This window comes from Spodoptera frugiperda, chromosome 15 (genome assembly GCF_023101765.2).
Source record: "Spodoptera frugiperda isolate SF20-4 chromosome 15, AGI-APGP_CSIRO_Sfru_2.0, whole genome shotgun sequence".
In the NCBI taxonomy this organism is placed as follows: domain Eukaryota; kingdom Metazoa; phylum Arthropoda; class Insecta; order Lepidoptera; family Noctuidae; genus Spodoptera; species Spodoptera frugiperda.
The window spans coordinates 8,457,673-8,474,450 of NC_064226.1; the positions used below are offsets into that span (position 1 = coordinate 8,457,673).

Consider the following 16,778-nt stretch of genomic DNA (forward strand, 5'->3'; position numbering starts at 1 on the left):
ATTTCCTTATACTTAAAGTTATCCGTTATCGATTAACACCAATTTTATTGAAAGCCAACGGTTTGTAACTAGCTATTATCAAGCTTTGTACAGTTTATGGGCAGTAAATATGTTTCCCGTAATGCGAATGTTTTTACGCTAAAAATATAAAATGTGGGACAACTTTAAGACGACGTATTATTTCATATTTTATTTGTGTAATATTATTATTTTATATGTAAGTGTAAAACCGTGTTAAACTTACCTAAACCTATAAATATATTTGATCTCTAAAGAGCCGATCACAAATAGGGTACCAATACAACTTTATTATATGGTTGAAGGGCGATCTGATGATGATGGAATGATTGGAACACATCATCAGCCTTTAAGTGGCTACTGCTGACCAAAGACATCTTCTCACACGGTGAAGGTTTGATGTATACGCTTTCCTAATGGGGGTTGGCGATTTCATTTAATAATTAGTGATCAGCGCCACGTATAGACAATTATTATCAGTAGCAGGAACTATCTTTCATGTTGAACAAATGCTTAAATGTTCATGCTTCGCATTACGTCTTGGGGGTTACAGTTAAACCAAATTTTAGAAGATTAGGCACCAATCCAATACAGTTATTCATGTCTCTGGGACGCGCCGGACTTCAATGTACCAACTGGTGATTTCATGGTTGTATCTACTGTAGATCCTGGCTTACAGGAGTTGCAGTGGGTTTGGGAGGTAGTGACGGGTTTATTCCATTAAAAAAATCTTCATTCCCATTTATTTATTTAGTAGAAAGATATGCATAATGTAGTATGAGTATGTGAGCTTATTATTGCTTCACGCTAAGCTAATATAGATGACAATTAACGAAATTTTAGTTTTCACCTACCTATAAATGATACCGAACAGCTACAAGAAGGGATTAGTATAGGTTCCTTTTAATTAAAATATGGTTTATGGATGGTTGATGAAAACGGACATAGTATCATGATCAACCTAGTAGGTGGATAAAACTGAAAATATTTGGCAGAAAAATAATCCATAATCATTACTACTAGCTCCTCCACCATCGAGGTAGTAAAGTATATAGATTCCTACATAATATTTTATGGCTCTTCAAATGAAATATTATGGCCTATGGAAAATAATAATATTGCTAAGCTTGCCAGTCGCAACGTTTCTTAAACATCTCGAGAAGTAGTTTTATATTGATATTCCATAGTTCTCTTAAAGATAATAACATTACGGCTTTAATTTGTAGAAGGGGTACAGTACCTATAGTACTCGTATGTAGAGTTTAGCTAGTTACCCTTAAATAGACCGCGTTGTGTGTTATTTGCCGTATGATGACGACAGATAAGGATAGATTTCACCACCCCCGCTCTTGTCGTGGGTGACATGAGATTTAGCTAAAGGATTATACATACTATACAAAGAGACGGAGTAAACAGCAGTGCGCTCTGAAGATCCGAACTTTTTAAACTACCATTTTCAAATTTCACCATACCAAACGCAGAGAAGATGGCAAACTCTGTTAAAGAAGAGGCTTTTAATCCAGCTGTAGATTGTTACTTGTTGTTGATGTGATATGAACATTGAACTACCTTAAAGTTTATAAAGATAGGTCGGATATCGGAGTATAATAGCAAATTTTGAGCAGTAGCTGATAATTTTGATTTTGAAAGTCTGAATAGGAATGCCAAAAGAAATCCGGAGATTTAACTATATACCATGTGCTAAACAGTCAAACAACTCTGCAAAGCACACAAAGCTTTTAGTTTTAACTGGGTTTACCAAACTATCGTAAATAGAATATCGGTTACTTACCTACAATGAAAGAAAAAGGTTACGAAAATGTCATGGGCATTTTTGCTTAAAGATAAAAGATCTTTCGATGTGAAAATTGATAGATATGAAAGAGTATAAAAAATTATGAACTATTCGAAGAAATATACTTTATGGCCATATCGTAGAACATAGCAACAATACTAGTTTCTTAATAAATATTTCTAAACTTTATATGACTTTGAAAACTACTAATTTTATTCTTAGATTTTGCATTTTCAGGCGATGTTAATAGCCAATCTCAATCCAGATAGATCTTTGACTTTTCAGTCGATGTTTTAGCATTAGTTGTATTAACATTCTGTCAAAAACTTAAAACGATCCAAACATTTGAACTTATAATCATATATTAATTTCGGCCGTTAATCAATAGACAATTTACTAAAACGAATGATTACTATGAAGTAGACAATTTGGAAGACAGATTATTCATTAAAATTAGAATCTGACCTTTTATGTCCTCCGAAGTGACGTCGTGATTTTCTTTGTTCGCCTGGATCTTCTCAATGAGATGCTCCAGCCGGCTACTGTTGCCTTTAAATAGCATGATCATATCTCCAGAAGCTTGGAGGCTCCCAATCCTGCTCGGAGACGTTCGCACATCCAAGTCGCGTACTCAGGTTGGTTCACGTCCGCTGATTGCCGCAGGTGCATCGGTTCCAGTTTATTTTGGCATTTTTTGCGGGTGCATTTATGCGAGTGCGAATTAATGCGCGGCGCGTGTCCGACAGGTGCCACTAATTGAAGGGGGCGCCCGTCGCGGGCTGCGCTTCGTGCGCTTCCTCCACGCCAATTATTTGGGTGCCTGCTGCCGATCAACTTAATTAGCGACAATCATTTGTGGCACGCACCTTTATTTCCTGATTACAGGTGGCTTTAAATTTCGAGGCCAGTGTCGTCCGTATCGGTGAAATGATATAATGAGGGAGTAGTGTCCGGAGCGCGGTGGTGGCGACGTGCTCGTGCCTCAGTGCAGTGATGCAACGGAACGCGCGCCGAGACCGGCGTGTGGTGCGCGACTGCCAAGAGCCGAGCTCCGGTGGGCGAGTCGCGCCCGACCGCCAGCACCGAGGTGCAGCACCCTGCGCCCCGCCTGGCCGCCCCGCCCACACGACCTCCCCCCACTAGCACCCACTCCCTTTTTCTAGTTTTAGAAAATCTGAACTCAAATTCAATAATATTTAAGTACCTAATTTGACTTTTATATACTTAGATTAGAAAAAAAATCTTGTATTTTTGATAAAGACTTTTCTGAAAGTTTGTCTAATAGTTATAAGGGTATTTTCCCTTAATAAATCCCGACTAGATCACGTCTCAGTATTGATAAATAATTTCTCCAAAAGCCATACGAACAGGAGCGAATGTATAATTGAAAAATCAGCTGACAGATACGAGGACAAGTTCAAGAAGTCCCCGGGGTGTATAGCTAATCAAACATCGTACATCAGTCTGACAGTCGCAAATACGGCACGCGACTCGAGTAATGAGTCGAATGACAGGAAGATGACGCTAAAAGCTTTTCAAATCTAGAGCGTCGAAGGAAAACTGGTTTTAGATTTTCCTCGTTCCACCCACGGCGTGGGCGCGGCCAATGGGCGCTGGCGCCCCGCGCGCCCTCCTCTCCGCTCCGCTCCACTAGACTTTGCTAAACACAATGCACTCCGCCAAATACTTTACTCTAAGTAGGTTTTTTTACTTTTTTATGGCCGTTTCTTTGTCGAGGCCTCTTTGTGAACCTTTTAGCTTTGTGGTAGCGACTGAGTATTAAATTCAATCAGTTTGTATTGTTTAAGAATGGAGATGTAAACACAATGCTAATGCGGATTAAAGTATGATTTAAAATGAGAGCTAGTGATGGTCACCGCGCGTCCGCGGATCGCTCCTCTGGGGGCGATATCTGCGGGCGACGGTCGCGCCGTTGCCTTTTAGTTATGCATATATTAGAGGGATTACGCGGCCTACACCGCAGCTGTTGTAATTTAACGGATAAACTCCAGAAATATCCGCATCGAAGTATGAACACCAGACTTGGGCTAGTGGGAACTCTGTAGGGACATTTAGGGACGAGTGTCGTGGAAAACGGTATCTGTAATAGGTATTATTTGTCCTTCCATACATTTTTATTTTTTATTAGATGGGTGATTTATTTTTTTAAAATAGCTTTTACTTTTTCATCATAAAATGTCGAATACTTGTACCTACTTCAACTACAATGACATTTTCCTTAAGCAACAAAAACAGCAACCAGCAAATTACTTGCTATCGTAATTACTCCCCTTATCAACTATAAACTACTCAATTAGATTGAAGTTGCATTATTGATGAAACAAACATTAGTAGGTAATCATTTGACAACACGAGATCATGATTAATATGACAACCATCCCAACATAACACATTCCCTACACATACCTAAATACCCGAACAACAACCACCGAACAGATCGATGCACAGCATAAACAAACACATTGTAAACACTCCCATATATCTATTCAATGAAGTCGTACATTTCATGTGGATTACAGAAACTTGACAAATTAATGAACATCAAATATGTATAAGGCATTCGCGGGTTAGGATTGACATCGAGTTGTCGGGTGCCCGCCGCGCCAACGCCCGCTGCAAAAGGGTTAAACATTAATACTTAAGCGAGCCCACCTCACTCCTGACGCGGCCGATTACTCTGTCACTGAGCCAAATCTCCAACCCTGAATAAAGTATTATGAAAAAGTGCTTCTTATCTACATTGCGACGTTGCCAGCTTCAATTTGATGAGGGTCTGAACACTTTCAGGTGTTATTGCTCATTCTTTGCCTTGTTTCGTATTATGTTACTTACCTACTGTGACTGGGGTGTTACGTTTGCGTAATTCTTTAGGGTTTTTGATTGATAGAATGGAATAAAACGTATTCGTACATACACAAGTGATTATGTTTGATCTGTTTGTTTAAATTTTATTATAATGTCTATGTTTTTCAGGCCTTGTGCATAGATACTCTTTAAGGTTAACTACTCTCTACTCTAAACTACTTCATCATCATTTCGAGGATAATTTGACAAATAATCCCAAAATTCAAAATAAATTGACATAATAACCCTTTTTAAAATCCTTTCGGAAGCGATACAATGTAAGCGTTTCTACAATAACAATAAGGGTATAATTTACCCAAATTCCCGACAGATACGGAGCGAACGCGGCAACACGAGCTCCTTGAATATTTGATGGTGATCTGACTGCGCCCCTGCTTCTTCCAAACTTACTCTAATGTTCAACCCTTGATTTGTATTTGGACGTTACGACTCGTGAAATCTATCCGCTATCGTCTCATTAAACTTTCATCGTTTGTTTACCGAAGTGAAAACAATGATTTGTTTGGAAATTATTCTGTCGGTGTAATTTTAAAATGTGTTTATTTTAATTGTGAACTATGCAGCTACCCGTATTCCTTTTGAGCATGACATGTTGCGTAATGCAAAAAGAACGAATGAGCAAATAAAAAAGAGACGCCAATTTGTATGAATACCACGACAACCATACACATCATTACAAAAAAATATTTTTTACATCGGTATTTAAATATTTATTTCCGAGCATGACGTTGCGTTGTCAACAAACACCCAAATATTTTTTGTCTGTACCTGCGTCTCCCGGGACCCGGCGGAGTGGGACATACGTCTGTTCACGTCCTAATAAATCAACGGGACAGCCGTCATTCCGATGGATTAGGCACGTCCCTATTCTCCCCTTTGCGTCACTTTTTGCGTCACACGCCTTTCGTACAACTCTATCACGGGCTTATTCAATTGTTACTTTTGTTAATGCTTTCCAAATGATGATTAAACGGTTTCATTCATATGTTATATTTGGGATCTTTCGGACATACATGTATTTATATTTTTTACGATTATTGTTAAGTAGTATACCGTACTTTTAGATTACATTAGCTATGACATTTTATAACATCTCACATACACGTAAATTAAGTAATGAGTGTCAAATTACACGACGATCATTTCAGAAGCAAAAACTGTGAAAATTGAACCCCCTCTGATCGAGTAATAAAAGAAAGCTCGAAAGCTGTTTCCTTACCCTTCTTGAACCCTTAATTTTAATACAAAGGGTAGTTTACGGTTTATTTAAGAGATAATTTGGAACGAGCGTAAAATGAAGGCCACACAGGACAAACAAATCGATAGAGGGTGACGTTTTTTGACGTAGATTGCGGAGAGATAGCAGCGGCAGGGTGGTCCGCCCATGATACGCCACTTCACCCAACACAACGAACGATTTTTTACAACTTGTTTAGTTAAGAATTAGGTAAAACATTCTAGTTTACTTATTATAATGGATTTCTGACGTTCTTGCACATGTTCGCGATAAAGTAAAATGTTCGGTCAAACAACAGCTATGCTATTATGTGGCTCAACTTGAACTATTGAATAATTAGCAACTGAACGTTAATTTCTTAAATATTACTTAGCAGTATGTGTAGGTAACTACTCATTTGTTGACATAAAGATAATGGTAATTGCAACTACATACTTATAAATGTTACAACTGTTGAATAAAGTTATGCCCTTTGGAAACTAAGAAGCGGTTTGGCCTCTACTGGTAGAAGTATTTTTTGAAAAGCACCTTGAAGGTACTAAATGTGTCCCTAAATTGGGTGACGAAATATAAATGTTAAAATTAAAGTGTCAAGATGCCGACACGAGCGTGTAATGTGTGTAATAAACACTGGCGGCCACAAATGCGACCGCTTTGATATCATCAAACACGTTGCCCTAGTGCTCCAAGAACCAAGAACCGACACCGACGTTTTTAACAATTTACTCACAGGGATTCACACTTTATATTATATTTTAAATATTCTTATTAAATGGTGGTTAATAACTAATAAGATATATTTGTTTTTTTTTCAGCTATATCCAGTGTCAGCGTTGAAGAAGACACGGATTCAGCTATTTCAGAATAGTTAAGACATGTAATGCTGCAGATATACTGCTGATTTGTTCACTCTATTATACCGTAGGTTGAGGATTGTCTTTTGTTATTTGTCAGAGAATTTCATGTGACAAATTATACGGTCTATCAAACAAACAATAGACGAGCAAGCTGTCAAATATGTGTAGCAAGAATATCTAAAGATGTCAGTGGAATAGTGTTTGCGTCGATAGGAGGAGTCACGTCCCGCGGCGATGGTATCCCTGACGCGGTTCTCTGTGAGCGCTACATCTCACACGAAATGGGTCAATTAAGACGTGGGAGTGACTCATACGTGACCGTAACGCCTGATCTCAGTACCGATATGAACCAGTGCTACGTTTCACGCCTCTACCGTCGTAAACGCAACGATCTCGTATCTGTTTCTCGTGCGTGTGATATCTGTATCACACGACCAACATGCGCATGACCCTCGCTGATATTTACACCATTTTATTGTAGCAGTTAAACGCTTTACTTAATCGCTTCTTGTCCATTAATTTCTTCGCTGAGCCGAAGGAATTTAGAAAGCATGTTTGGGCGTGAACCCCCAATTGCTTGCGATTCCGGAACACATCAATGACTGGACGATCAATAACATTTAAGCGACTGCCCTTCGTGATCTACCAATGCCTTTGTAAAGTCGAGCAAAATTAGAAAACTGCTACAATTTTCCGTTGCCAAATGCTAAGCTTTTTGTCGTTTGACTGAGTGACCATTTCAAACCGCAATATTTTTTGTGTTGGGTAGGTACAAACGAGGTAGTCCGTGGGAAACTGCTCGGTAGTGCAACAAGACGTTTAGTCGGGCGGCATGAGCGTGAGCGCGGTGGAACGAACCGAGGCGCATGCGCAGCTTGGTGACAGTTCCGCGCGGCCTTTGCGCCTAGTACGCCGAGGTCACCTCAACGCTCTAAAGTACTGTGTCCAACTTTTCCGATTCAAAATGGATAATTATACCAACTCCAAGACTAGAAGATTAGAAAGCGATGAACCCAGTGTTATCGTTTTAATGTACAGTTACATAAAAGTTGATTTTTAGACTAATAGCAAAAACGAAGAATGAAGTTAAATAGTAAATCAATGTTCAACGGCTATAAGTAAACAATTTCCTTGTTGCATTGTATTTTGTTCAACAAAAGGTAGTGTTTCTAGCAATCAACTTTAGTGCAGCGGAAGTAGACCGTCTGTGTTAAGTGTTTCGGTTTAGTCACAGCAGCGACAATAACTAATCTGCGACAAATACAGTTGTCTGGCCGGCCGTGGTGCGATCGTGATCTGCGATTGTCACGGCGCGCCGCGTCGCGCGACTTTTTACCACCTTTGGTGAGCTATGCCGTGTTACTGCACGACCCTCGGTATTACCACGCTCTGACTTACGATTAGTGTACTTTTATTGTGCCTTACATTTTTGTAGAAACTTTTCATGCAAAAACAACATACTGATGTAACCCACTAGGTACCTACCTTTTACCTCAATTCTATCTTGCCTGTGACTTATCCGGTAAATAAATTACATAGAAAATATGTTTTTCAGTAATTGATGTGTATTAGATGACGAGGCTTTTGGTAGGGGCGTGCGACAGGCGAATCGGCACGTAGTTCCGGAGTTGCGCGGGCGCAGGTGGTGATGCTGCGGTTATCGCTAACACCTGCACTGCACGCTCCGTGCGCACCGATCGAGCCTAAACTCCCTATCACCATAATTTAACATCATTCAATAAAAAACAAAGTGCCAACAATCCAGAAGTTATTTTGAACGAAAAATAAATTCTCAACTTTATATTTTGTTAAAGAAACTTGAACAACAATAGCTTTCTTCACAAAGGAACATAACTTAAGACAATATTCGTCTTAGAATTACTGAGGCCGAAGTTATTTGCATAAAAGGGACTTGAATTACGCCCTATGCGAGTCGTACAGGAAGCCTCGCCCTCGTAACTAGCCGGTAGTGGCCCGTGCGTCCGGCCATCGTCCGCCCGTCCGGACCGTACCCGCACCGCACTCCCGCTATACTTGAGATCGCAACTAGATGGACTTCCGCCTTTTAACTGTTCTTACGAGGTTCGGACCCGTCTCGTTCATTTATTTAACTGTACGCCAAAACAGCGTAAATCACCCATGATTTATTACATTTTACGCCATTGTATAACCGCTTAATTTCAACAAGTAACGAGGGGAAATTTGCACTTTTAGGACAAAAGATTTCATCTGGCTAAATAAAAACTGAAATTATACCAGTTCAATTAGGCACTTGTTTACATAAAAGTAACATTAAGGAGTGCATGTTCGTCTTGGAGATAATTATTCGCTGGTATTAAGTGACATGTACACGACTCTGATTAACTTTCTTACGGTACACAGACCTCTCTCTATATTCTCTGAATAACTGGATACCTACTTACGAGAATCGGCGATGTTTGCAAATTGTCGGATATGCGTCTTCGTTGTATAGAATTTCGAACTATAAACTCAAAGCCGACGCAAGCGGACAGAGAATACGTCTAAACAATAACAACAATAGACGTAGGGCCGCTTTGGAAACTGGCAGGAAATGCCGAGAGAGCCGAAGATTAAGCATCCGAACAATAACATACAAAGGACTCGATAATATCAAACATTACAAGCTATAAACATCGTTTAACTGCGTTAATTATCTATTTGCGTTTACCGATCAGTTTGTAATTAACTGAAACTAAATTGAATAATCGATTACAACTACTCTGCCATTCAATAATGAAGACCTTCGTCAATAAAGTCGTATTACAGCTGCATAAAAACCTAACCGACACAAAATACTCAATTTAACACCATCCATTTAACTGCGTGGCGACGGAAAAAAGTGCGGAAGTTAGTTTGATTGCCACACAGGGAACATAATCGCTCGCTAGCCGATAACTGATTACATTTAAATTGTTTCATAGTAGCGATAAGTTGGGGGTGAAAGGAGATTCGTTGCGCACGTGTCAATGAAGATGTCTGCACCGTTTATTCGATCACCTGCTTCATGATTGCTCGCTCTGCGTCCACCTGGCGAGAGGCGAGACTATCTGCGGTCACTGAGCCAAAATAGAGCTGATTGCATACTACTGTGTAATAAAGATATTGTGAAATAATAATGCACTTAAAAGAAACCAATTTTCGTAAAGCACGTCTCTATAGGGGTGAAAATTGGCGTCGTTATGAACTCCCAATGTAATGACGAGCTGAGAAAAAATTAATAAGTTTAATAGATCACGGCGTGACGTCTGGCGGAGTACGGCGACTACACCGGACCACGTAATGTGGTCGCCGCTAAAGTTCCCACAACCTGTGACTCACGCCCATAATGGTCTCATGTAATCAAAGACATAATCATTTAAAAAACCAGTCTCCCATTCTGAGTATTTCACGTATAACTGCTTCAACCGTGAATTATTAACGTTTAGTACAATTTAAATTGTGTTTGGTGTTACAACGAAAGTAAATAACTTAATCTATGAAGTGCTTTGATAAAAGAAGGTAATCTTCGCCACAAAGAGGATGGTTGATGAGTAATAAAGTTCTGAATGCGCTGATTTTGTGCTGGTGACCGATGGAAACGTGACTGATGGGTTTGGCGCTGGCCGCAGAACGACGGAATACTGTAATTATGTGTTCCCATAAAATGCCTTTTTAAAACGCCACCGTGCTACTTGATGATTACGTGTCGCAATTGCCACACCACCTTCAATCTTATGTTTAAAACCGCAACCTTATGAGGTGCCTTTTTGGTCATACATTTAGGTAAAACTGCGCAATGAAATATTGGGAGATAGGTCATTAACGCTTGTTTGATTTTTTTGCCTTTTTGCCAGCAACATGTGTAGACATTAACCGTATTACACATAGGTAACAGAGAGCTAATCTATACAAAAATATAAAATCACATATTAATTTTAGAACATGGTTTTGAACTGAAACATTATTTCGGTACTGTTACGTACTTAGGGTACTTAATCTTAACTTGAGCAGCTTTAAACGATTTCATATAGGTTTGTTTTTTGTTGCAAAGGAATGATTCCACTTTCCCGCTGAATTACTGAAGTGGTGACCTCAAACGTCCAAATTTTTGAAAATATTTGGACATTTTTGAAACAAATGGTTCACCAATATTTCTTACTAGAGTCAAGTGGACGGATGAACGGATGAGCAAGAACATCCTACTTGTGGGTGGTCGCCTAGCGTCCGTTCATTTCACGCATTTTAGATATCATTATTAAAGAATAGTCTACGAACTCCGACTTAATACTGAATTAATGTAATCTTGATTAATTAATTTTAGACAATCATATTGGTTTGTCCTGAAAAACTATGAACTCGAGCCTTTGTGGCCAGGCTACAGCTTGAAGCTGAACACTGGCTTTGCGACGTAATATAAACTTTTGTACACTTTTGTTCTTTTCCAGTTTTGTATTATAGCGTACCTAAACGAATTTTCTTTCTTTATATCTATTTAATATATATAGGTATGTATGTACATAATCCAAAGTTTATAACGGAAAACTCTACCTAGGGAAATAATCATCCAGATAATTAATTCCAAGACAATAAAAAAACAACCCCATGTGTATAATAACAAAAGTAAATATGTGAACAATATTTAACAAATACATGTCGGATGCATGCCACGTGTACCTCAAGTGTCAACTTGGGTGCATGGGTGCTGGGTGGGTGCTCGCGTGGGTGCAGAGGGCGGGGCGCGGACCGCCCATCGCGACGCCCACCTCGCCACGCCCCCTTGCAACTATTTACGGAAAACTTTATTTCTGAAGTAGTTTTAATGTGGTGTGGTAGGAATTTTGAGTCTCAGTTTTGTGCGATTGATTTTAAAGAGAAATACTTATGTTGGTTTTCATGAAACATTATTTAAGTACATGGTCCTTACATAAGTATCGTTTTCTTGAAACCTATCGCATAGTGTATCACTATACAGTAAGTAATATTATAAAATGTAAGCATTTGTTTGGATGTTTGTCTGTAAATTACGCTGAAACTACTGAAAGAATTCTGATAAAATTTGGCATACATACAGAGTATCAACTGACTTGGGTGATAGGATACTTTTTATCCCACGCGAACGCGGACGAAGCCGCTGACAGAAGCTAGTACTTTATATATTATATCTATCTACCTACTTTATGTATTTCGAAACAGTAAATGGAAGAAAGTAAATTATAGGCAACAACATATCGCTCACATATTGGCACATCTGCAAAAAATGTGAAATTGACTTTATATGGTTTACGTGTTTAAAAGTGCATATTAATCTATTTATTTCCATATCCATCGAGAGAGGTCGTAAGTGTCATTAATATACCATTATTGTAGTTTTCCCTCTCACGCACGAAAAATAACGGTACATTGGTCAGTAAACTAAAAACTAAAACAACCCGTCTTGTTTTAGTTTTTAGTTTACTAGTAGTAAACTATGAAAACCGTGAATGTGCCAATATATTACATACTAGATATGCGATATTTATATAGTTTACAATGTGACTCTTATAACAAAACATGAAATAGGTTTGGTTGAGTCGTTGATCAGTTGAACGGTTCAGCATCGAGGCTAAAAGCGTGACTTTGCTGCCAAGGAATCTTAGATTCAACTTCTGGATAGCTTAAACAACTAAGTATTAATAATTCCATACATTTTCAACACTTTCAATAAAAACAAAGATCACGTAACCGGGACCTGTGATTCGACGTATTTTCGAAATTTGTGAAAACCTAAATAAATACAGTAAGGCATTATCAGGAATCGAACCCAATACCTTTTTGCTTGCTCAGCAGTCGCATTTGCATCCACTCAATCAACAATGCAGTCTGATATGAGATGTTTACGAGTAGGATCAAAGGGTTACCACCACCCATCATCATAAGAGAATAAGTGAAAGCCTCCATTTTGCTATAATCTGATACTCGAACTCGAGTCCCCTTGCAAGGCAGTAGAGACAACACACGGAATTTAAATGCACTTACAAAACTAAGAAAAAGAAACATTTGTCTAGTTTTCTTAGACTAGACTGCCTCGTTGGTTGAGTGATCGCATGTGCGACTGCTGGGCAAGAGATCCCTGGTTCGATTCCCGGTTAAAAGTATTGCTGGGCTTTTTTCGGTTACTCGATTTTTTTTCAGTAGTTGCACGAAGCCTGGAATTGTTCCCAGTATATGGCAATAGGCTCACCCCCTATTACATGGGACTTTATAACATAAATGGTAAAAATGGGTGTACATTGTACAGTAGCATTACGTCTGTCATGTGCATCTCTGCCTACCCCTTCGGGGATAAAAGGCGTGACGATACGATGTTTAGTTTTTTTTTTCGTTTCTCCAACTCTGAAGGTCTAATCTTATTCTTCTTAAGTAAGTGTGTAAGTATCTAATCTAAGGTTACACAATACAAATAACAGAATATAATAAACTAAAAATGAATAACCATTAGGCCATAACCATAACGCCATAATGTTCAATAACACCATGACGATAGTAGCATTAGTAGCAGTCATTGATGCGGAGAAATATTGGAATCGGATGCCAAAAAAATTGGTCAAACCGCATCATTCAACTAAGTACATAGACGCCATTTGATAAAACAGTTATTTAAAGGAAAATTAATAGTATATAGTATTGCATCAACGTTAACGTGTAACTCATAAAAAAATAGTATTAGAACATCTTACAATATTAAGTAATTTACAGAAGTTATGCTAATTTGCACCAACTGAAAGTATTCGCCATTCCGGAACTACAACGCCACACTGTAATGTAGCGAAAAATACAAATCTCGAAACTTTCCCCAACACTACGAAAGTAACTTGTTAGCAAGTTGTTTCGCTACTTTACCGGTAGATGTCAGTATTCGGTGCAGAGTTCCCGAGAGCTCCACCCCAGTTCAGAACCTCCCCTCGAATTTCACTTTTCTCCCAAGCGTCGACAGAGCGCGCTACAAATACCATTCTTCTTGAATACAAATGTTGACTTTAGTTTAAAAAACTTTCTGGCCATAAACTTTTGATCTTAACGGAAAGGTACGCAAATAGCGATTAGTAATTCCACGTAGCTATAAGTAACAATAAAGATAAAGCAATACGATTTAAATAAAGCGATTATCATCAAGCAAATTCAGTTAGCGAAGTGGCGAGATCCACTAGTGGTGTGCGGCGGCGGCGGCGGTAGGCCGCGGCGAGATGAAGGAGCCGCTGATACCATCGCCGGGCTTTGCAACACGTCGCCGCCGCCGCGCGCCACGCGCCTTGCATCAAATAACTGATAAAATACTACGCACATCTTCAATTTCATCTGCAGATATCCAAGTATTTAATTGTGATTACTTCTTTTAAATTAATTGACGTTTCATAGTAATGTAAGTAACGCGGACGCGACCTCGCGATTCCCACGCGACCGCTTTCCCCGGGCGATCGGCGACCCCGCCGCGCCGCCATTGTCACTCACTCTAGATACTCAACAGTTATAGCCTTTACGTATTAGCACACTGCTGTGATCACTCAAGCAAAATTTCATAGAATAATCATGGGCAGTGGTGTTCCGCTCATCAAACAATATGCCTACGCAAACGAATGATCGGTCAAGGTGAAAATCGATGTTCGCTACGATTTCATGCCTTTGGTGTTATTACAAAAAATATTAGTTTTTGTTAGGATAGTTTCGGTTTAAAGTTTTGCTGGTGTGTTCAAAAACGTTAGGATAACTGATGGCGAATCAATTACCGCATGTCAGGCAAAATAATGTCACTATTCCTAAACGATAACGTTTAAACATTGAACACAGCAGCTCGTATGCTACGGCATTTATAAAATAAATCTTATTAACTTTAAAATTGAGTGTGAAACTTTGGCAAGGTTTCGTATTTGGGAGTCCGGTATCTCTCTCCATGCATAGTTAAGTGCATCTGTGTCAAGTGTCGACGCAATATCGGAGTTTCCCTGGAGGCTGAAGGCTGTCGATTTAACTTCTTGGCTGGGCGGCGGGCGACGGCGGCGGGCGGCGCGGTGGACAAACAATCATGAGCCAGTGATGTTCACACGCTGCAGACCTGCTCATGCATAGATAAGAAGGCTGTTGCGTTGCGCGTGGACCACCTCCCTAGAGCCTGCCGCGTGTCTTGAGATATTACTTCTTTCGCTACCATGACAAGTTTTAGCTGAGCGGTGCTCTTATTTATGAAAGTTTAATCTGTAAAATATTAAGCGAAAACTTTTCTTCTTTTGAATTTTATTGCTATTTTATCTCAAGAATTCAAACTAGAAATTAGACCAGAACTCATGACGTCAAACTGAATCTACTGATAGACAACATAAAAACAAAAATTGACAATTAAAAACTTTCTTTACGAGTAGAGCAAAATTACCACATTGATGTAATGGCGGGCACTTCTAACATCACTTGTCTGTATACAGATTAATTGAATCATAAAGCTTTACTACAATACCTAAGTAAGTACAATAAGTTAGTATATATTTGTGAAATAATTTGAAGTAGATTAGCAAGCAGCACGCGGTGGGCAGATGGCCGCTGAGCTGTGCTCGCAGCCACAGCATGTTGAAGTTTAATTGAACTGAGACACGGCTGCCCGGCCGGGACTCGACCGTGATCGGCACGCCACTCATGAGACCCACCTCACACTATCTGTCCACAAATCTAGACTATCTATAACACCTAATTCAAGACTGAGATAGAAATTTCGGAAATCACAAAGCATAAAAAAATATAGGTAAAGATCATAACTTTTTTTTATTTTTCCCAGATAATATCAACGTAGATAAAATTTCTATGAAATAGCAATTCAAAAGGCAACAACAATGAAGTGTTCTAGCTAGTTTCAAAGATAGATAAAGTAGGTATAAGAAACTTAAAGGTACTGAAATAATATCGTTCAAAGATAGTAAAGAAATAGGAGATTGGACAGTTTTTTTTAAAAGGAGCAGTTTTATTTACTAAAACGTTTATGTGTTTACGCTCCGAAAAGACAGGCTGTAACATTATGGTAGTCATCACTATCAAGCACTTCATGTGTACCTAATTTTTTTTAACCCGCGCCTTCCATGGGCAGTTGCATACTCGCGTCTCGCGGGGTCGCGTCTGTAACCTAAAGCCCCCAAAAAGGCACTTGCCTTGTTACCCTCAGGATAGTACGGCTTCGGTGGTCACCATTGTTACTAGGATTACTGGAAGGTCGCCCCCTAGTACAAAAATCATAAAAACATTAACTTATTTCTTCATACTTAGCTACGTTGTATATATTCCTGTCTAAAGTATTTTACGTTTACCTGCGACACCTGAACAGACAAAATACCCACTGATGCGTGCACATCCAGCACAACCCTTTTCACGGTTCCTGAATTCAACGTTGAATAAGATTTCAATACAGATTTTGAATATTCATTCTTTATACTGATATAATACATACATACATACATATTATCACACCTTTAATACTCGAAGGGGTAGGCAGAGGTGCACATTATGGCACGTAATGCCACTGATATACTAAAGCTTTGAATAAACCACTCGACACAGATATTACGTATTTTGGTTCATACTTCACATCAACAGCCTATAAGTGGCCACTGCTGACCAAAGGCCTCCTCTTATATGGAGAAGGTTTGAGCATTAATCACCACGCTTGCTCAATGCGGGTTGGTGATTTCAAACTTATAATTAGAAACTATAAGCCCTGGTTTCCTCACAATATTTTCACAAAATTAGGTACACTTATAGTTTATGTGTAGGAGAAGTACAGAACGCTAATATTTTTCAATAATAATGCTTATAAAGTACATTAAATCAATAAATAAAACATTACACACACACATGCACATGCATAGTATCTGATCGTATTTGACAAAACGTCAAAATTGACAGACATTGCGATGATATTCTCACGTCTCATATGAAAAGAGGTTTTTCATTGAAGGAGGTTTGGTTATTC

The 16,778-nt window shown here is 39.0% G+C and overlaps 1 protein-coding gene across 2 annotated transcripts in view; it reads right to left on the minus strand.

The window, feature by feature from the left end:
* Positions 1 to 16,778, minus strand: part of LOC118276834 (zinc finger protein 521) — a 58,866-nt gene that overhangs the window by 17,016 nt on the left and 25,072 nt on the right. The window contains exon 1 of one of the 2 annotated variants that reach the window (XM_035595409.2): positions 2,279 to 2,874. The exons of the other annotated variant lie outside the window; for it this stretch is intronic. Within the exon in view, the coding sequence (XP_035451302.1) occupies positions 2,279 to 2,381 (103 nt within the window). The 5' untranslated portion in view covers positions 2,382 to 2,874. Of the gene's footprint in view, positions 1 to 2,278; positions 2,875 to 16,778 lie in introns of those variants that run through there. 2 annotated transcript variants of the gene reach the window in all.